The 23,537-nt window shown below is 30.7% G+C and overlaps 1 protein-coding gene across 8 annotated transcripts in view; it reads left to right on the plus strand.

Moving 5' to 3' along the window:
• The window catches only part of LOC119608731, a 48,344-nt gene that overhangs the window by 2,125 nt on the left and 22,682 nt on the right, over positions 1 to 23,537 (plus strand). The window contains exons 1-2 of one of the 8 annotated variants that reach the window (XM_037963266.1): positions 8,092 to 8,276; positions 8,361 to 8,496. The exons of 1 other annotated variant lie outside the window; for it this stretch is intronic. In XM_037963266.1, coding sequence (XP_037819194.1) covers positions 8,214 to 8,276; positions 8,361 to 8,496 — 199 coding nt within the window. In that variant the 5' untranslated portion in view covers positions 8,092 to 8,213. Of the gene's footprint in view, positions 1 to 8,091; positions 8,277 to 8,360; positions 8,497 to 11,279; positions 11,518 to 13,911; positions 14,000 to 14,367; positions 14,508 to 14,722; positions 14,832 to 19,038; positions 19,167 to 21,715; positions 21,904 to 23,537 lie in introns of those variants that run through there. 6 more of the 8 variants (XM_037963271.1, XM_037963269.1, XM_037963278.1 and 3 more) reach the window with 6 other exon arrangements.

Raw genomic sequence — 23,537 nt, forward strand, 5'->3', positions numbered from 1 at the left:
CTAGACTATAGACTAGACCATAGACTAGACTATAGACTAGACTATAGACTAGACTATAGACTAGACTATAGACTAGACTATAGACTAGACTATAGACTAGACTATAGACTAGACTATAGACTAGACTATAGACTAGACTATAGACTAGACTATAGACTAGACTATAGACTAGACTATAGACTAGACTATAGACTAGACTATAGACTAGACTATATACTAGACTATAGACTAGACTACAGACTAGACTATAGACTAGACTATAGACTAGACTATAGACTAGACTATAGACTAGACTATAGACTAGACTATAGACTAGACTATAGACTAGACTATAGACTAGACTATAAACCAGACTATAGACTAGACTATAGATTAGACTATAGACTAGACTATAGACTAGACTATAGACTAGACTATAGACTAGACTATAGACTAGACTATAGACTAGACTATAGACTAGACTATAGACTAGACTATAGACTAGACTATAGACTAGACTATAGAGTAGACTATAGACTAGACTATAGACTAGACTATAGACCAGACTATAGACTAGACTATAGACTAGACTATAGACTAGACTATAGACTAGACTATAGACTAGACTAGACTAGACTATAGACTAGACTATAGACTAGACTATAGACTAGACTATAGACTAGACTATAGACTAGACTATAGACTAGACTATAGACTAGACTATAGACTAGACTATAGACTAGACCATAGACTAGACTATAGACTAGACTATAGACTAGACTATAGACTAGACTATAGACTAGACTATAGACTAGACTATAGACTAGACTATAGACTAGACTATAGACTAGACTATAGACTAGATAGACTAGACTATAGACTAGACTATAGACTAGACTATAGACTAGACTATAGACTAGACTATAGACTAGACTATAGACTAGACTATAGACTAGACTATAGACTAGACTATAGACTAGACTATAGACTTGACTACAGACTAGACTATAGACTAGACTATAGACTAGACTATAGACTAGACTATAGACTAGACTATAGACTAGACTATAGACTAGACTATAGACTAGACTATAGACTAGACTATAGACTAGACTATAGACTAGACTATAGACTAGACTATAGACTAGACATAGACTAGACTATAGACTAGACTATAGACTAGACTATAGACTAGACTATAGACTAGACTATAGACTAGACGATAGACTATAGACTAGACTATAGACTAGACTATAGACTAGACTATAGACTAGACTATAGACTAGACTATAGACTAGACTATAGACTAGACTATAGACTAGACTATAGACTAGACTATAGACTAGACTATAGACTAGACTATAGACTAGACTATAGACTAGACTATAGACTAGACTATAGACTAGACTATAGACTAGACTATAGACTAGACTATAGACTAGACTATAGACTAGACTATAGACTAGACTATAGACTAGACTATAGACTAGACTATAGACTAGACTATAGACTAGACTATAGACTAGACTATAGACTAGACTATAGACTAGATAAGACTAGACTAGACTAGACTATAGACTAGACTATAGACTAGACTATAGACTAGACTATAGACTAGACTATAGACTAGACTATAGACTAGACTATAGACTAGACTATAGACTAGACTATAGACTAGACTATAGACTAGACTATAGACTAGACTATAGACTAGACTATAGACTAGACTATAGACTAGACTATAGACTAGACTATAGACTAGACTATAGACTAGACTATAGACTAGACTATAGACTAGACTATAGACTAGACCATAGACTAGACTATAGACTAGACTATAGACTAGACTATAGACTAGACTATAGACTAGACTATAGACTAGACTATAGACTAGACTATAGACTAGACTATAGACTGGACTATAGACTAGACTATAGACTAGACTATAGACTAGACTATAGACTAAACTATAGACTAGACTATAGACTAGACTAGACTAGACTATAGACTGGACTATAGAGACTATAGACTAGACTATAGACTAGACTATAGACTAGACTATAGACTAGACTATAGACTAGACTATAGACTAGACTATAGACTAGACTATAGACTAGACTATAGACTAGACTATAGACTAGACTATAGACTAGACTATAGACTAGACTATAGACTAGACTATAGACTAGACTATAGACTAGACTATAGACTAGACTATAGACTAGACTATAGACTAGACTATAGACTAGACTATAGACTAGACTATAGACTAGACTATAGACTAGACTATAGACTAGACTATAGACTAGACTATAGACTAGACTATAGACTAGACTATAGACTAGACTATAGACTAGACTATAGACTAAACTATAGACTAGACTATAGACTAGACTATAGACTAGACTATAGACTAAACTATAGACTAGACTATAGACTAGACTATAGACTAGACTATAGACTAGACTATAGACTGGACTATAGACTAGACTATAGACTAGACTATAGACTAGACTATAGACTAGGACTATAGACTAGACTATAGACTAGACTATAGACTAGACTATAGACTAGACTATAGACTAGACTATAGACTAGACTATAGACTAGACTATAGACTAGACTATAGACTAGACTATAGACTAGACTATAGACTAGACTATAGACTAGACTATAGACTAGACTAGACTAGACTATAGACTAGACTATAGACTAGACTATAGACTAGACTATAGACTAGACTATAGACTAGACTATAGACTAGACTATAGACTAGACTATAGACTAGACTATAGACTAGACTATAGACTAGACTATAGACTAGACTAAACACTTGTTACAGAAAATTTTATTGATTTGTCTTATTATCACCGTGTAAAATAATTTGACAAATCATTTATTTCTGTCAGTTTTTATCAGTTTAGAAGAATTGCTCGTTTCATCGGGAGTGTCACGAATTAGATATTGAATTATCTAACAATTTTAAGGCAAACTGATTTGTTTTTTGTAAAAAATACGTCTCAAAATTTAAATAGAAATCGATTGTTATATTGAAGTACCAAATTAATATATGGGTTCTCTGAAACCCAAAATTTATCAATCATAAAAGGACCCTTTTTATTGTAATTATTTTTGGTAATTACTTATAACGTTTCGTCCATGTTATACATATTCTGAAATTTATTATATCAATTTTGAGTTAGAAAAAGAAAAGTTTAAGAAAAAACATTTTAAGACAATTATAAATAAAACAAGTTGGAAATAGTTGAAAGTGTTTTACGAAGTTTATATTATGGATAGGACTGCTACTTCGGGTTGTGGTCACTTTTATAGAGATCTTTACAATCTGTATTCTAATAGGTGTAAGTGTATTTACAATTGAAATATTTTCATCATTTCTAAATTTGATAAGTTCTAAATAAAATTCTAAAGATTGTTTGTATGTCAACGTGTCGTAAAGTAAAAGCTGCAGAAATTCCATCGAGTATCGAAAGACGGTTAAACAGATGTGTACATATTGACCCGGTTACAACAATATCAACAATAACAACTACAACAGTCCCAGAAACTGTTGTTCAGGGTGAGTTATTTGTTTGTTTGAACTTGCCTATAGAATCAGTTCGAAACATTTTCGTTTTAATAATTATTTATAATAGTCCAAGGTAGCAACAATATTACATTAAGAATATTATTAGTTTGACGAAATATTTGATTGATTGGTTTATTTACGGAATAGAAATTTTATACCAACATTTTAGTTAAATGACGTACATTTATCCAATATGACAATTTAGTTTTAGTTTTTTCAAACTTTTATCTTTTGTTGGTGCGTAAAATGAATTGCCAAAATTTTGATTTGTCTAAAAGTGTGTTACTCATTTTAGTTTTAAACATTTTTTTTATCAGTTTGAGCGATTTTCTCGTATCATCGGGAGTGCCGCGAAATAGATAATTCAATAATGGTTTTATAACAAACATATGATATTTAAGTATTTTTTAAATAAAGGGTTTCTCAAAATTTGCATAAAAAATTTTATATCTAATCGTATAGTCGATATCAATATACAGTAAGCCATTTTAGACTTCTGAAAATGTTTTTAAATATTTTTTAAAGACCGTCGATAATCTCGACCCAGGTGTGGATGTTATATCCAGATTACAAATAAGTCTCTTAGTTAGTTAGTTAGTTGTTAGTTAGTTAGTTAGTTAGTTAGTTAGTTAGTTAGTTAGTTAGTTAGTTAGTTAGTTAGTTAGTTCGTTAGTTAGTAGTTAGTTAGTTAGTTAGTTAGTTAGTTAGTTCGTTAGTTAGTTAGTTAGTTAGTTAGTTAGTTAGTTAGTTAGTAGTTAGTTAGTTAGTTAGTAGTTAGTAGTTAGTTAGTTAGTTAGTTAGTTAGTTAGTAGTTAGTTAGTTAGTTAGTTAGTAGTTAGTAGTTAGTTTAGTTAGTAGTTAGTTAGTTAGTTAGTTAGTTAGTTAGTAGTTAGTTAGTTAGTTAGTTAGTTCGTTAGTTAGTTCGTTAGTTAGTTCGTTAGTTAGTTAGTTAGTTAGTTAGTTAGTTAGTTAGTTAGTTAGTTAGTTAGTTAGTTAGTTAGTTAGTAGTTAGTTAGTTAGTTTAGTTAGTTAGTTAGTAGTTAGTTAGTTAGTTAGTTAGTTAGTTAGTTAGTTAGTTAGTTAGTTAGTTAGTTAGTATTAGTTAGTTAGTTAGTTAGTTAGTTAGTAGTAGTTAGTTAGTTAGTTAGTTAGTTAGTTAGTTAGTTAGTAGTTAGTTAGTTAGTTAGTTAGTTAGTTAGTTAGTTCGTTAGTAGTCGTTAGTTAGTAGTTAGTTAGTTAGTTAGTTAGTTAGTTAGTTAGTTAGTTAGTAGTTAGTTAGTTAGTAGTTAGTTAGTAGTTAGTTAGTTAGTTAGTTAGTTAGGTAGTTAGTAGTTAGTAGTTAGTTAGTTAGTAGTTAGTTAGTTAGTTAGTTAGTTAGTTAGTTAGTTACGTAGTTAGTTAGTTAGTTAGTTAGTTAGTAGTTAGTTAGTTAGTAGTAGTTAGTTAGTTAGTTAGTTAGTTAGTTAGTAGTTAGTTAGTTAGTTAGTTAGTTAGTTAGTTAGTTAGTTAGTAGTTAGTTAGTTAGTTAGTTAGTTAGTTAGTTAGTAGTTCGTTAGTAGTTAGTTAGTTAGTTAGTTAGTAGTTAGTTAGTTAGTTAGTTAGTTAGTTAGTTAGTTAGTTAGTTAGTTAGTTAGTTAGTTAGTTAGTAGTTAGTTAGTTAGTTAGTTAGTTAGTTAGTTAGTTAGTAGTTAGTTAGTTAGTTAGTTAGTTAGTTAGTAGTTAGTTAGGTAGTTAGTTAGTAGTTAGTTGTAGTTAGTTTAGTTAGTTAGTTAGTTAGTTAGTTAGTTAGTTAGTTAGTTAGTTAGTTAGTTAGTTAGTTAGTTAGTTAGTTAGTTAGTTAGTTAGTTAGTTAGTTAGTTAGTAGTTAGTTAGTTAGTTAGTTAGTTAGTTAGTAGTTAGTTAGTTAGTTAGTTAGTTAGTTAGTTAGTTAGTTAGTTAGTTAGTTAGTTAGTTAGTTAGTTAGTTAGTAGTTAGTTAGTTGTTAGTTAGTTAGTTAGTAGTTAGTTAGTTAGTTAGTTAGTTAGTTAGTAGTAGTTAGTTAGTTAGTTAGTTAGTTAGTAGTTAGTTAGTTAGTTAGTTAGTTAGTTAGTTAGTTAGTTAGTTAGTTAGTTAGTTAGTTAGTTAGTTAGTTAGTAGTTAGTTAGTTAGTTAGTTAGTTAGTTAGTAGTTAGTTAGTTAGTTAGTTAGTTAGTTAGTTAGTTAGTTAGTTAGTAGTTAGTTAGTTAGTTAGTTAGTTAGTTAGTTAGTTAGTTAGTTAGTTAGTTAGTTAGTTAGTTAGTTAGTTAGTAGTTAGTTAGTTAGTTAGTTAGTTAGTTAGTTAGTTAGTTAGTTAGTTAGTTAGTTAGTTAGTTAGTTAGTTAGTAGTTAGTTAGTTAGTTAGTTAGTTAGTAGTTAGTTAGTTAGTTAGTTAGTTAGTTAGTTAGTTAGTTAGTTAGTTAGTTAGTTAGTAGTTAGTTAGTCAGTTAGTTAGTTAGTAGTTAGTTAGTTAGTTAGTTAGTTAGTTAGTTAGTTAGTTCAGTTAGTTAGTAGTTAGTTAGTTAGTTAGTTAGTGTTAGTTAGTTAGTTAGTTAGTTAGTTAGTTAGTTAGTTAGTTAGTTAGTTAGTTAGTTAGTTAGTTAGTTAGTTAGTTAGTTAGTTAGTTAGTAGTTAGTTAGTTAGTTAGTTAGTTAGTTAGTTGTTAGTTAGTTAGTTAGTTAGTTAGTTAGTTAGTTAGTTAGTTAGTTAGTTAGTTAGTTAGTTAGTTAGTAGTTAGTAGTAGTTAGTTAGTAGTAGTAGTTAGTTAGTTAGTTAGTTAGTTAGTTAGTTAGTTAGTTAGTTAGTTAGTTAGTAGTTAGTTAGTTAGTTAGTTAGTTAGTTAGTTAGTTAGTTAGTTAGTTAGTTAGTTAGTTAGTTAGTTAGTTAGTTAGTAGTTAGTTAGTTAGTTAGTTAGTTAGTTAGTTAGTTAGTTAGTAGTTAGTTAGTTAGTTAGTTAGTTAGTTAGTTAGTTAGTTAGTTAGTTAGTTAGGTTAGTTAGTTAGTTAGTTAGTTAGTTAGTTAGTTAGTTAGTTAGTTAGTTAGTTAGTTAGTTAGTAGTTAGTTAGTTAGTTAGTTAGTTAGTTAGTTAGTTAGTTAGTTAGTTAGTTAGTTAGTTAGTTAGTTAGTTAGTTAGTTAGTTAGTTAGTTAGTTAGTTAGTTAGTTAGTTAGTTAGTTAGTTAGTTAGTTAGTTAGTTAGTTAGTAGTAGTTAGTTAGTTAGTAGTTAGTTAGTTAGTTAGTTAGTTAGTTAGTTAGTTAGTTAGTTAGTAGTTAGTTAGTTAGTTAGTTAGTTAGTTAGTTAGTAGTTAGTAGTTAGTTAGTTAGTTAGTTAGTTAGTTAGTTAGTTAGTTAGTTAGTTGTTAGTTAGTTAGTTAGTTAGTAGTTAGTTAGTTAGTTAGTTAGTTAGTTAGTTAGTTAGTTAGTTAGTTAGTTAGTTAGTTAGTTAGTTAGTTAGTTAGTTAGTTAGTTAGTTAGTTAGTTAGTTAGTTAGTTAGTTAGTTAGTTAGTTAGTTAGTTAGTTAGTTAGTAGTTAGTTAGTTAGTAGTTAGTTAGTTAGTTAGTTAGTTAGTAGTTAGTTAGTAGTTAGTTCGTTAGTTAGTTAGTTAGTTAGTAGTTAGTTAGTTAGTTAGTTAGTAGTTAGTTAGTTAGTTAGTAGTTAGTTAGTTAGTTAGTTAGTTAGTTAGTTAGTTAGTAGTTAGTTAGTTAGTAGTTAGTTAGTTAGTTAGTAGTTAGTTAGTTAGTAGTTAGTTAGTAGTTAGTTAGTTAGTTAGTTAGTTAGTAGTAGTTAGTTAGTGTTAGTTAGTAGTTAGTTAGTTAGTTAGTAGTTAGTTAGTTAGTTAGTTAGTAGTTAGTTAGTTAGTTAGTTAGTTAGTTAGTTAGTTAGTTAGTTAGTTAGTTAGTAGTTAGTTAGTTAGTAGTTAGTTAGTAGTTAGTTAGTTAGTAGTTAGTTAGAAAGAAAGAAAGAAAGAAAGAGAGAATTTGTTTAATGGACCGTCAGGGTTACATCAGCTTGAAATCTAATAAAAATATATAGTTTGTGGATATACGACCAATATTGGTAGTATTACGAAGGAAGTCACAAAATCAATATACCACCCCAACTTTTTTGATTGTGGGTCTATCAAGGGGATCCATAGTTTTTCGAAATGCTCAGATGTTAAATAATTGGCCTTGTACAATTTGCTATATTATCACTTTTATTAGTTAATTGCATTAGCGAAAAATGTGCCAAAGTATTGTAAAACAAATATTAATAATAAATAAAATTTATATATTTAAGTTATAACTGTTTATTTGTCAATGTACTGTAATCTATGGCAAAAAAAAACAAGTAGTCACTGATAATTATTTTGGGGGCTTTGGGAAGTTTGTGTTTTTGTTAAATGAACAAAGTATATGTGACAAGTCGTTTATTATTTATAGCGTTTCAACAATATTGTACATATTCTAATAATTCTTTTATCAACTATTTCTTTAAGTTAGAAAAAGAAAAATTAAAAAAAAATAATAATTATTAAAACAATTGTTAGCGCGTAATGTTTAGTTACACACATAAAATTAGTTGAAAGTGTTTTACGAAAAACGAACGAATAATTAATAATAAAAAAACAAATTTCGAAATAAATATAAAAATGGATATTGCCTCGGGTATTATTATTTTCATAGTGGTCGCCATAATCTGTGTTGTAATTAGAGTAAGTTTTTTCTTGTAATCGTTATAATTCAATTGAAATCTTCTTTAATTTTCAATGTTGGTAATTTCCAAATAAATTTTAAAGGTTTTGTGTATTATAACGTGTCGCAATTTTAAAGCAGAATCCCCACCGCGTACCGAAAGACGGGTAATTAGACGCATTCGTATTGATCCGCCTACATTAACAACACCAGCTAGAGTCACTGAAACTGCTGTAGGGGGTGAGTTATTTGTTTAAATGTATTATAGAATCAGGGAAATAATCTATTTATTATTAGTTGAATTAATTTATTTTAAATTTATGATGGTATTTGTTTATGTACTTAAGTTTAATACTAGTTATTTTGAGATATGTTAACTGGGTTGTCAGTTTTGTAACCCAACATAACTATTTAATTGTTGAGTACAGATTTGTCCAAAATAATATAATTGAATAGTCAGAATCATGAAAACGGACATGCCCGTCTAGGTTCATGTATACTAGACTATAGGCTAAACTGTAGACTAGAATATAGACTAGATTATAGACTAGACTATAGACTAGACTATAGACTAGACTATAGACTAGACTATAGACTAGACAATAGACTAGACTATAGACTAGACTATAGACTAGACTATAGACTAGACTATAGACTAGACTATAGACTAGACTATAGACTAGACTATAGGCTAGACTATAGACTAGACTATAGACTAGACTATAGACTAGACTATAGACTAGACTAGACTAGACTATAGACTAGACTATAGACTAGACTATAGACTAGACTATAGACTAGACTATAGACTAGACTATAGACTAGACTATAGACTAGACTATAGACTAGACTATGACTAGACTATAGACTAGACTATAGACTAGACTATAGACTAGACTATAGACTAGACTATAGACTAGCCTATAGACTAGACTATAGACTAGACTATAGACTAGCCTATAGACTAGACTATAGACTAGACTATAGACTAGACTATAGACTAGACTATAGACTAGACTATAGACTAGACTATAGACTAGACTATAGACTAGACTATAGACTAGACTAGACTAGACTATAGACTAGACTATAGACTAGACTATAGACTAGACTATAGACTAGACTATAGACTAGACTATAGACTAGACTATAGACTAGACTATAGACTAGACTATAGACTAGACTATAGACTAGACTATAGACTAGACTATAGACTAGACTATAGACTAGACTATAGACTAGACTATAGACTAGACTATAGACTAGACTATAGACTAGACTATAGACTAGACTATAGACTAGACTATAGACTAGACTATAGACTAGACTATAGACTAGACTATAGACTAGACTATAGACTAGACTATAGACTAGACTATAGACTAGACTATAGACTAGACTATAGACTAGACTATAGACTAGACTATAGACTAGACTATAGACTAGACTATAGACTAGACTATAGACTAGACTATAGACTAGACTATAGACTAGACTTGACTATAGACAAGACTATAGACTAGACTATAGACTAGACTATAGACTAGACTATAGACTAGACTATAGACTAGACTATAGACTAGACTATAGACTAGACTATAGACTAGACTATAGACTAGACTATAGACTAGACTATAGACTAGACTATAGACTAGACTATAGACTAGACTATAGACTAGACTATAGACTAGACTATAGACTAGACTATAGACTAGACTATAGACTAGACTATAGACTAGACTATAGACTAGACTATAGACTAGACTATAGACTAGACTATAGACTAGACTATAGACTAGACTAGACTAGACTAGACTAGACTATAGACTAGACTATAGACTAGACTATAGACTAGACTATAGACTAGACTATAGACTAGACTATAGACTAGACTATAGACTAGACTATAGACTAGACTATAGACTAGACTATAGACTAGACTATAGACTAGACTATAGACTAGACTATAGACTAGACTATAGACTAGACTATAGACTAGACTATAGACTAGACTATAGACTAGACTATAGACTAGACTATAGACTAGACTATAGACTAGACTATAGACTAGACTATAGACTAGACTATAGACTAGACTATAGACTAGACTATAGACTAGACTATAGACTAGACTATAGACTAGACTATAGACTAGACTATAGACTAGACTATAGACTAGACTATAGACTAGACTATAGACTAGACTATAGACTAGACTATAGACTAGACTAGACTATAGACTAGACTATAGACTAGACTATAGACTAGACTATAGACTAGACTATAGACTAGACTATAGACTAGACCTTATACTAGGACTATAGTCAGACGGAAACAGTGATAGTGTGCTCAAAAGTCTACGCTATCGACTCAATACACCTTTTTCCAATATTCACTATAAATTTGATGAATCATGTTTATTTTTATTTAATTGCAATTTGATATGATTAAATTGTAACTTTGATATTTAACATTTTGCGTGTTTTTATTATATTGACCTTAATCTTTAAAACGGTAGTCGTCGTCGACCAATTAATTATAAACAAAATTGAATTTTTACTTTAACAAATTATAACCGAAAAATAAATAAAATAAACAAACGATAAAATAAATTAGTTCTAACATAGTTTTTTAATTAAATTACTAATTTAGTTTGAAACTTAAATTATAGTTGGTATTTAATTTAGATTAAAAGTATTATTTGTATTAGTGATTTAAGAATTTATTTCCGCATTTAGTCATTGCTAAGTAGTTAATGAAAATTATTATTATAGGTATGATTTTAAAAGATAAAAGACAAAAATAAATTCTTTTATAAAATTCTATTAATCACATGCTAACCCTTGATTTGTACAAATGCGAAACCCACACTTTGCCACAAAAAAATCCCCCAACAGATTAAAAATGGCATAGATTTGAAGCAGTATATACAATCACGAGTACTCCAATATTCCAATCTATGACTAACTTTAATATTTATCGATTTTAATCAAACAAAAAAAACAAGTAATTTAATCAGTTTTGCGTGAGTTTTAGTTCTCAAATAGTAACTCTGGTATCAACATAATCACGGAATAAATTCTTAAGAAAATATTTTATTTAAATCATTAAAAATGAGCGGACAAGCACATTATTTGCAATATTCGAATTTTCTCTTGGTTCCCTTAATATTTCTATTGTGTTCGTGTTTTTGGGATTGGGTTCGAGAAAAGAGAAGAACACGACGTCAACGGGATGTGGAAGAGAGCTTTAGTCGTAATGGTATGTGTGCATGTATGAATGTGACAGCAATTGTTTTATATTGTTTATTGTTTTTTATTGCTATATCAAAACAATAATAATACAATAATAATTAATATGGCAGCACCACCTAGACTTGAGTTTAGGCTTTACTAAAGATCAGTCTATTGACTTGATTACATATAAGCCTATAGTCTAAACTAAAGATCAGCCTATAGACTATAGTCCAGATTATATGTAGATCAGTATATAGTCCAGAAAAAATAACAATATATTTTCCAGCCTACTGATCACTATATAGTCCATACTACAGATTAGTATACAGTGCATACCATAGATTGGTCTATAGTACAGACTATTAATTAGCCTATATTACAGACTACAGATTTATACATAGCCCAGACCACAGATTAGTCTATAGTCTAGACCATAAATCAGTCTACAGCATAGACTATAGTTTAGCCTATAGATCAGACTACAGATTAATCTATAGTCCAGTCTATAGTCCAGACTATAGATCAGTCTATAGTCCAGACTATAGATCAGCCTATAGTCCAGACTATAGATCAACCTCTAGTCCAGACTATAGATCAATCTATAGTCCAGATTATAAATTAGTCTATAATCCACATTATAAATAAGTCTATATTCCAGATTATGGATTAGTCTATAGCCCAGACTATAGATTAGTCAATAGTTCAGACTATGGATCACTCTAAAGTCTAGACTGTAGATTAGCCTATAGTCTAGATTAGTCTATATTCCAGACTAAAGATTAGTCTATAGTCCAGACTATAGATTAGACTATAGTCCAGACTATAAATTAATCTATAGCCCAGACTATAGAATAGTCTATAGTCCAGACTATAGATTAGTCTATAGTCCAGGCTATATATAACTCTACAGTCCAGACTATAGATTAGTCTATAGGCCAAACAATAGATTAGTCTATAGGCCAAACAATAGATTAGTCTGTAGTCCAGACTATAGGATGGTCTATATTCCAGACTATAGATTAGACTACAGTCGACACTAAATATTTGTGTAGAGTCCAGACAATAGATTATTCTATAGTCCAGACCATAGATTAGTCTATAGCTCAGACTACAGATTAGTCTATTGTCCTGACTATAGATTAGTCCATAGTCCAGATTTGTGTATAGTCCCTACTATAGATTATTCTATAGTCCAGACCATAGATTAGTTTATTGTCCAGACTTTAGATCAGTCTATAGTCCAGACTACAGATCAGTCTATAGTCCAAACTATAGGTCAGTCTTTAGTCCAGAGTATAGGTCAGTCTATAGTCAAGACTATAGATCAGTCTATGTATAGTCCAGACATTAGAACATTCCATAGTCTGGACTATAGATCAGATTAATTTATTAATCTATAGTCCAGACTATAGATCAGATTAATTGATTAATCTATAGTCCAGACTATAGATTAATCTGCAGTTCAAACTATACATTAATATATAGCCCAGACTATACAATACTCTATAGTTCAGACCATAGATTTGTCTATTGTCTAGCCTATATATTAGTCTATAGTGCTGATTATAGATTAATCTATCACACTGACTACAAATTAGCCTATAGTATAGTCTATAGTCTCGAATATAGATTAGTCTTGACTATAGACCAGACTGTAGTCTAGACAATAAACTACTCTACAGTGTAGACTATAGATTAGTCTTTAGTCTGAACTTTAGGCTATAAATTACTCTATAGTTTAGACTATAGAATAGTTTATCAGCCTAGAGTCTAGTCTATAGAGCAGACAATTGATCAGTCTCTAGTTTAGCAAATAAATCAATCTAGATCAGTCGATATTGCAGAAACATAGATCAGTCTACAATCCCGACAAAAAACCAGTCTACAGTCCATGCTGTAGAAGAGTTCAATTTGATTTCCAGCGTCTATTTATTGAAATCAAATTTATACCGAACTTTTGAACAATTTAAGATGGGAGGATTTCCCGTCTTTGCTCATTCTGTCTGTTTAAGCAGTAATAATTCGTATTACGCGTTTGCAACAAAAATTGCTTTTAAAGTATTAACTCTTTTTAATCTCTGATTATTTGTGTCCATATCGTCTAAAAAGTTTATATATTTTATGATTTTACTACTAGTCAATAACATCGATAAAATATTTTATTTCTTTTCAAAAAAAAAAAAGTTAGTGCATATGAGTTTTCAAAAATTGAATTTAATTTATTTGTTTATTTAGTCGTACTTATTTAGTTTATATTAAAATTTGTTTACACCAGTTGTTTGGAAAATTTAAATCGGTTCGAGTTAATAGCTTTCATTTTTCTTCGAGTGAAATCATGTTTGAAATATTTTTATTTATGGTTTTCTTTTTGCTCTTGCCACTATTAATATTGATCTATATTGGAATACGTATATTCTTTTGGACTCAACGTAATATGAATGATACGCCTGAGAATCGAATGCAAGCATATATAACGGATTTGAATTTGAATGAGCGAAGAAGAAGAGGTAATTATGACATTATAAGTAGTAGGCAGTGTTTAAAAAAAAAGTAATTAGCACCGATATTTAAACTATTTATTAAGAGGGGAGTATTTAACGGGAGCTTAAGTACGTACATTACCATGAACCCTGTTCTATGCCGATAAGTATAGTTCTAGGGGGGTGTAAGACAATTATTTGTATGTGTATGTGTTGTGTAGGCTCTAAAAATCTATGACTAAACCTTCTCAAAATGCTGACTGATTAGATTCTAACATTATTTTCCATACACGCGATAATAGTAAAAAATATAAGATATTGTTATCACTAATAATTAGCTATCGAACAAAATAAAGACTTCGCATTATAGACTTACATACTAGTGCAAGAATTGTTAAAAGGTTAAATACTTGTTGCCATTTTTAACGGAAAATGCTTCCAACTGGAGCTGTTATAGCCATAATCCCAATATTTTTGGCAATTCTATTGTTTTATTTATTAAACAAATATAAATCGAAAAGCAGACATAATACAGGTAATGTTAATACTTTTTCCCTTTTTTTTTTCATTCGCTAAAAAATTTCTTTTAATATGAATTTTATTATCAGTAACGTTTTATCATGGAATAAAAATAATATTTCCTCTAATCACAAAATGTTGTTCTTTAACACAACCATTTCTTGTTTTAGTGTAGCCAAATTATTAAATGGTTTAGAACTGTTTTTTCAAAACATTCCATAAAATTATTCAATACAGTATTTTAAAATGATCCCAATTGCAATTTTTCTCACATTACTGTTAATATTTATTGCCTTAGTAATATTCTGCATCGCTTGTGTATGTAATCAAAATGATACAGGTAATTTTTACTTCTTATTTTAAATTACTTTTTATGACTCTTGATAAAACGGAACAAGTCCGACTATATAATATTCAACAATAGCGTCCAATTATGGACATAATATTAAAAACAACTGGTTAAGTAAAATAAGTGGTTTACAGTAACTAAGCCTGGTCTATAGCCAAGACTACAGATAGGCAGGTCTATAGTCAAGGTCTATTGCCTATAGACAAGTCTATAGTCAAGACTATAGACATGTCTACAGTCTATAGTCAAGACTATAGACATGTCTACAGTCTTGATTTTGTCTATAGTCAAAACTATAGACTGATCTATAGTTAAGGCTATAACTGGTCTAGAGTTAAGGCTATGACTGGTCTCTTGTTAAGACCATAAACTGGTCTATAATCAAGACTATAGAGTAGTCAACAGTCAAGACAATAGATTGGTTTATAGTCAAGTCTGTAGACTGGCCTATCGTCGAGACTATGATTGGTCTATAGTTAAGACTATAGACATTTCTATAGACCAGTCATAGTCTTGATTGTAGTTTTTACTATAGAAAAGTCTACATTCTTGTCTAAAGAACAGTCTATAGCCTTGTCTATGAACTAGTCTATAATCTTGTCTATAGAGCAGTCTATAGTCTTGTCTATAGACCAGTCTACAGTCTAGACTATAGTCTTGTCTATAGACCAGTCTATAGTCAATAGACCTGTCTCTAGTCTTGATTATAGACTAGTCTATAGTCTTTACTATAGAAAAGTCTACATTCTTGTCTAAAGAACAGTCTATAGCTTTGCCTATAAACCAGTCTATAGAGCAGTCTATAGTTTTGTCTATAGACCAGTCTATAGTCTAAACTATAGTCTTGTCTATAGACTGGCCTATCGTCGAGACTATGATTGGTCTATAGTTAAGACTATAGACATTTCTATAGACCAGTCATAGTCTTGATTGTAGACCAGTCATAGCCTTAACTATAGATCAGTCTATAGTCTTGACTATAGTCTTGACTATAGACCAGTCTTGATTATAGAAAAGTCTACATTCTTGTCTAAAGAACAGTCTATAGCCTTGTCTATGAACTAGTCTATAGTCTTGTCTATAGAGCAGTCTACAGTCTAGACTATAGTCTTGTCTATAGACCAGTCTATAGTCTATAGAACTGTCTCTAGTCTTGATTATAGACCAGTCTATAGTCTTTACTATAGAAAAGTCTACATTCTTGTCTAAAGAACAGTCTATAGCTTTGCCTATAAACCAGTCTATAGAGCAGTCTATAGTTTTGTCTATAGACCAGTCTATAGTCTAAACTATAGTCTTGTCTATAGACCAGTCTATAGTCTAGACTATAGTCTTGTCTATAGACCAGTCTATAGTCTAGACTATAGTCTTGTCTATAGACCAGTCTATAGTCTAGACTATAGTCTTGTCTATAGACTGGCCTATCGTCGAGACTATGATTGGTCTATAGTTAAGACTATAGACATTTCTATAGACCAGTCATAGTCTTGATTGTAGACCAGTCATAGCCTTAACTATAGATCAGTCTATAGTCTTGACTATAGTCTTGATTATAGACCAGTCTTGATTATAGAAAAGTCTACATTCTTGTCTAAAGAACAGTCTATAGCCTTGTCTATGAACTAGTCTATAGTCTTGTCTATAGAGCAGTCTACAGTCTAGACTGTCTCTAGTCTTGATTATAGACCAGTCTATAGTCTTTACTATAGAAAAGTCTACATTCTTGTCTAAAGAACAGTCTATAGCTTTGCCTATAAACCAGTCTATAGAGCAGTCTATAGTTTTGTCTATAGACCAGTCTATAGTCTAAACTATAGTCTTGTCTATAGACCAGTCTATAGTCTAAACTATAGTCTTGTCTATAGACCAGTCTATAGTCTAGACTATAGTCTTGTCTATAGACCAGTCTATAGTCTAGACTATAGTCTTGTCTATAGACTGGCCTATCGTCGAGACTATGATTGGTCTATAGTTAAGACTATAGACATTTCTATAGACCAGTCATAGTCTTGATTGTAGACCAGTCATAGCCTTAACTATAGATCAGTCTATAGTCTAGACTATTGTCTTGTCTATAGACCAGTCTATAGTCTAGACTATAGTCTTGTCTAAAGACCAGTCTATAGTCTAGACTATAGTCTTGTCTATAGACCAGTCTATAGTCTAGAATATAGTCTTGTCTATAGACCAGTCTATAGTCTAGACTATAGTCTTGTCTAAAGACCAGTCTATAGTCTAGACTATAGTCTTGTCTATAGACCAGTCTATAGTCTAGACTATAGTCTTGTCTATAGACCAGTCTATAGTCTAGACTATAGTCTTGTCTATAGACCAGTCTATAGTCTAGACTATAGTCTTGTCTAAAGACCAGTCTATAGTCTAGACTATAGTCTTGTCTATAGACCAGTCTATAGTCTAGACTATAGTCTTGTCTATAGACCAGTCTATAGTCTAGACTATAGTCTTGTCTATAGACCAGTCTAAAGTCTAGACTATAGTCTTGTCTATAGACCAGTCTAAAGTCTAGACTATAGTCTTGTCTATAGACCAGTCTATAGTCTAGACTATAGTCTTGTCTATAGACCAGTCTATAGTCTAGACTATAGTCTTGTCTATAGGCCAGTATATAGTCTTGTCTATAGACCAGTCTATAGTCTTGTCTATAGACCAGTCTATAGTCTTGTCTATAGACCAGTCTATAGTCTTGTCTATAGATCAGTCTATAGTCTTGTCTATAGACCAGTCTATAGTCTTGTCTATAGACCAGTCTATAGTCTTGTCTATAGACCAGTCTATAGTCTTGTCTATAGACCAGTCTATAGTCTTGTCTATAGACCAGTCTATAGTCTTGTCTACAGACCAGTCTATAGTATTGTCTATAGACCAGTCTATAGGTTTGTCTATATAGACCAGTCTATAGTCTTGTCTATAGACCAGTCTATAGTCTTGTCTATAGACCAGTCTATAGTCTTGTCTATAGACCAGTCTATAGTAGAAGTAGAAGACTGTAAGTAGCCTGGTCTATAGACAAGACCATAGACTGGTCTATAGACAAGACCATAAACTGGTCTATAGACAAGACAATAGGCTGGTCTATAGACAAGACTATAGACTGGTCTATAGACAATACTATTGACTGGTCTATAGACAAGTCTTGTCTAGACCAGTCTATAGTCTTGTCTATAAATCAATCTATAATCTTGACTGTAGACTAGACTATAGACTGGTCTATAGTCAAGACGATAGACTGATCTGTAGTTAAGGCATTGACTGGTCTAAACTAGTCTATAGAGAAGACTATAATCTGATCTATAGTTAAGATTATAGACTGACCTATTGTTAAGACTATAGATCAAAAAATACACCAATCTTTAATCTTGATTATAGACCAGTCTTTCAAAACTATGAATGGTTTATAGTCAGGACTATAGAATGGTTTATTGTCTGGACTATAGACTTAGGATCAGTAAGATTATAGACTGATCTATAATCTGGACTCTAGACTAATCTATAGTCTACAGTTTGGACTATAGGCTAATATATAGTCAGATTTACAGTCTAATTTATAGTCAAGTCTATAGACGAATCTATAGTCAGGTCTTAGAAGAGTCTATAGTCTGCACTATAGTCAAGATTAAAGACTAGTCTTTAGTAAAGACCATAGATTGGACTATTTTCAAGTCTGAAGACTAGTCTATGAGAAAGTTCATATGCTGGTCTACAGTCAAATAGAGCTAAAATCGGATATTCAGATAACCCCGTGACCAATTTATAAACACTTCTCTCCTCTATAGGTGTAGGGTATAGAAATTATCTTTAAATACTTTATCAAAATGTTTAGCTGTATAAGGGAATTTTTGCTTATAAAAAAACCCCCCTTAACTGTAATCCCCATACCCAGCAAACACAATTTTAGACGTTTGAAATATTATAACATTTTCAATGCTAGAGAAAGCAACACCCCTATATCCACGGAAAGCTAAATATTTTTAAATATTAAAAGTTAAAAAAGAAAAATTTGTTTTGGACATTATTATTTGCACATTAGACCAGATTGTTTGCTGGGTTATTATCATATGTATTTAATCTAAAACATGTTACTTTTTATCGTTCAAACACTCTTAATGGGAGTATACTTGATTACATTTCTCTTTAAATCAGTTTCTTTCTGACCATTTCTCTGTCTAAATGTGATTTAACAAAATTCTGACACCATGGCTTTTGATTTCGAGGAAATATTATTGTTGGTATCACTCTCGGCAGCAGTATTATTCTTTGTAATATTGATGTATAAGACATGCGTTTGTTGCCCGAAACATAGTTCAGGTAATAATCTATAAGATTTCACAGTTTTTTATGTTTAGTCTAGCCTATAGACTATTCACACAAGATCCTACAGTATTAAATCACTGAGGAAGTGATTCTGAATTGATAGCAGTACAAACAGATGCATAGTACCCACACTATAGTAGTGTAGGGTATAATTAACCCCTGTATGATTCGAATATAATTAAAAAAATTTGTTTCCAAAAAATATAGTTAAATATAATCGCTTAATTAAAATGTTTATAAATATTGATAAAAGCGAAATAAGATTAAAACTAAAGAAGGAGTATAATTGATTTCAAAAAGTGTTTTGTTTACAAATACCTACACTAGTAAAGTTGAGTTTTTGTCAGATTTCGGTTATATTAAAAAAAAAAATATTAAAATGAATGCGGTAATGTCATATTTGCTATTGTACGGAATAGTTTTTATACTTCCAATTATTATAATGTGTTGCGTTTGTTGTAATTATTGCTTAACACTGAGAACGAATCATCGCAGATCGAGAAGAAGGAGGAGAATGCAACAGAATCAAAATAGTTTTCAAAGAGGTAAAATATGCAAAATATTCAAAGGACTAAACGCGTTTTAATTTAGCGTTCATATGAACAAGATTTACTAATTTGATTCCGATTTTTGCAAAATAAATATAAACATTTATGTATAATGATGATTCATACATGGAACTCATATCACGTGCTATCCAAAACCTTATAAAATTTAATCAAAATCTCTTTTATGTTATATCTAAATATTGAGTACTATATATGTAGCTCTCTTTAATTTTTTACTCTGTCTAATGACTAAGCTAAAAGTATACATATATAACAGTAAATATCATATGTAAACAATATTCTGAAATCTGATTATTATTTTTTTGTCTGAATTTGAAGTACTTTTGGTGATAAGCAAAAAATTAAATTGTGAAATTCAATAATTGAAAATGTATTCATTCAGCGGAAGCCGTTGTTATCCTATAGTTCTTTCAAAAAGAAAAGTACCCCCATAGTCCCCACCCAACGGTAGTACTAGTGTATTAGAATTGAACTAGAACTGAACTGAACTGAACTAGAACTGAACTAGAACTGAACTAGAACTGAACTAGAACTGAACTAGAACTGATCTAGAACTGAACTAGAACTGAACTAGAACTGAAGTAGAACTGAACTAGAACTGAACTAGAACTGAACTAGAACTGAACTAGAACTGAACTAGAACTGAACTAGAACTGAACTAGAACTGAACTAGAACTGAACTAGAACTGAACTAGAACTGAACTAGAACTGAACTAGAACTGAACTAGAACTGAACTAGAACTGAACTAGAACTGAACTAGAACTGAACTAGAACTGAACTAGAACTGAACTAGAACTGAACTAGAACTGAACTAGAACTGAACTAGAACTGAACTAGAACTGAACTAGAACTGAACTAGAACTGAACTAGAACTGAACTAGAACTGAACTAGAACTGAACTAAAACTGAACTAGAACTGAACTAGAACTGAACTAGAACTGAACTAGAACTGAACTAGAACTGAACTAGAAACTGAACTAGAACTGAACTAAAACTGAACTAAAACAGAAATAGAACTGACTTTTAGAGAACTGAGGGTCGTTCCAAAAAAAAATATATATCTTATTTTTTCCATGTTTACTATATTAATACGCTACGATTGAGAGGTATTCATACGTGAGATTCTCAAAAGGGCTATTCCTCGGAACAAGCTTATAGACAAGTATGTATAGACTAGTATAACAATGAAATAACATGTTTAATATATATTCCAAATTTCCTAAGGATCGGTTCACATTAAAACCAAACAAAATTTTCCAATATCTTGTGAAATTATTATTACTCTCCCATGTGACATTTATTGTTTTAAACAAAAAAAACAAATATTTTAGCATTGTTTTAATACAACCTTAAATTAATTCAGAATTCCCACCCAAAATTTCTATTAACGTATATTTTTTGCAAATTATCAGTAATTTTTATCAATACTTTGCGAGATAATTTCGTTTCTCTTCGTTTTCTAAGTTGTGAAAAAACCAGTTAAAGACTAATAAACCTATCAGTTGGTTTGAATAATTTTTGTGTAAAAGTCGTTAAAATACTGTTAATTTCAATTAGATTTATATCGGAAAGTTTTATATTTAGTCATGTATATCTTTCTAACATGTTGTTTACTTGCGATTTTTATTTTATGGATTTTAAAATATAAAAAATGGCGTAGCATGCATCAAGGTAATTGTGAAATTAACGAAAAATATTCAAATTTATTTAAATCACAACAAAAAATTTCAATATTAAATATTTTATTAAATATAGTTAATATTTTTTAAGTTAATAACTTACTGGTTCCTACTGCCGTCCAAGGTATATAAAAATTTTAATAGAAAATTCATTTTATTGGGTACTTGGAAATCAATAAACTTTAGCATTAAATCGCCATATCTGTTAAACGATTAACTATCGCTGATAACTTTTGTTTATAATTTAGTTCAGTTTGATTGTAAACGCTAAGAACCCGTTGAATATTCATTAGTATTTTTCAATAATTTTTAGCTAGAAGTACTGTTAAGTTATTAATTTTGTGTTCAAGTATCTACTTCCAAATTAAAAATATAAAAAATATTTAATATGTTTGTGGTTGCAATAATAATATTTTTTATAATATATTTTATTGCAATTTTATTGACACGAAAGAATCATACATCATCACATGAAGAGGAAGGTATTAAATTAATATAATTAAAAACTTTAAAAAAAAATTATCTACATTATAGATTTTCGGAAGAAATGGTACAATTTCCAGCGATTTTTCTAAAAATATTTTAATTAAATCCAAAACTAAAACTGAACTAGAATTGAACAAGAGCTGAACTAGAACTGAGCTCGAACTGAGCTCGAACTGAAATAGAACTGAACTAGAACTGAACTAGAACTGAACTAGAACTGAACTAGAACTGAACTAGAACTGAACTAGAACTGAACTAGAACTGAACTAGAACTGAACCTAGAACTAGAACTGAACTAGAACTGAACTAGAACTGAACTAGAACTAAACTAGAACTGAACTAGAACTGAACTAGAACTGAACTAGAACTGAACTAGAACTGAACTAGAACTGAACTAGAACTGAACTAGAACTGAACTAGAACTGAACTAGAACTGAACTAGAACTGAACTAGAACTGAACTAGAAACTGAACTAGAACTGAACTAGAACTGAACTAGAACTGAACTAGAACTGAACTAGAACTGAACTAGACTGAATAGAACTGAACTACTAGAACTGAACTAGAACTGAACTGAACTGAATGAACTGAACTAGAACTGACTAGAACTGAACTAGAACTGAACTAGAACTGAACTAGAACTGAACTAGAACTGAACTAGAACTGAACTAGACTGAACTAGAACTGAACTAGAACTGAACTAGAACTGAACTAGAACTGAACTAGAATGACTAGAACTGAACTAGAACTGAACTAGAACTGAACTAGAACTGAACTAGAACTGAAACTAGAACTGAACTAGAACTGAACTAGAACTGAACTAGAAATGAACTAGAACTGAACTAGAACTGAACTAGAACTGAACTAGAACTGAACTAGACTGAACTAGAACTGAACTAGAACTGAAACTAGAACTGAACTAGAACTGAACTAGAACTGAACTAGAACTGAACTAGAACTGAACTAGAACTGAACTAGAACTGAACTAGAACTGAACTAGAACTGAACTAGAACTGAACTAGAACTGAACTAGAACTGAACCTAGAACTGAACTAGAACTGAACTAGAACTGAACTAGAACTGAATAGAACTGAACTAGAACTGAACTAGAACTGAACTAGAACTGAAACTAGAACTGAACTAGAACTGAACTAGAACTGAACTAGAACTGAACTAGAACTGAACTAGAACTGAACTAGAACTGAAACTAGACTGAACTAGAACTGAACTAGAACTGAACTAGAACTGAACTAGAACTGAACTAGAACTGAACTAGAACTGAACTAGAACTGAAACTAGAACTGAACTAGAACTGAACTAGAACTGAACTAGAACTGAACTAGAACTGACTAGAACTGAACTAGAAACTGAACTAGAACTGAACTAGAACTGAACTAGAACTGAACTAGAACTGAACTAGAACTGAACTAGAACTGAACTAGAACTGAACTAGAACTGAACTAGAACTGAACTAGAACTGAACTAGAACTGAACTAGAACTGAAGTAGAACTGAACTAGAACTGAACTAGAACTGAACTAGAACTGAACTAGAACTGAACTAGAACTGACTAGAACTGACTAGAACTGAACTAGAACTGAACTAGAACTGAACTAGGAACTGAACTAGAAC

Source organism: Lucilia sericata, unplaced genomic scaffold (assembly GCF_015586225.1).
Source record: "Lucilia sericata isolate MDLA Ls3-8-SP2 unplaced genomic scaffold, ASM1558622v1 Contig000877F_arrow, whole genome shotgun sequence".
Lineage (NCBI taxonomy): Eukaryota > Metazoa > Arthropoda > Insecta > Diptera > Calliphoridae > Lucilia > Lucilia sericata.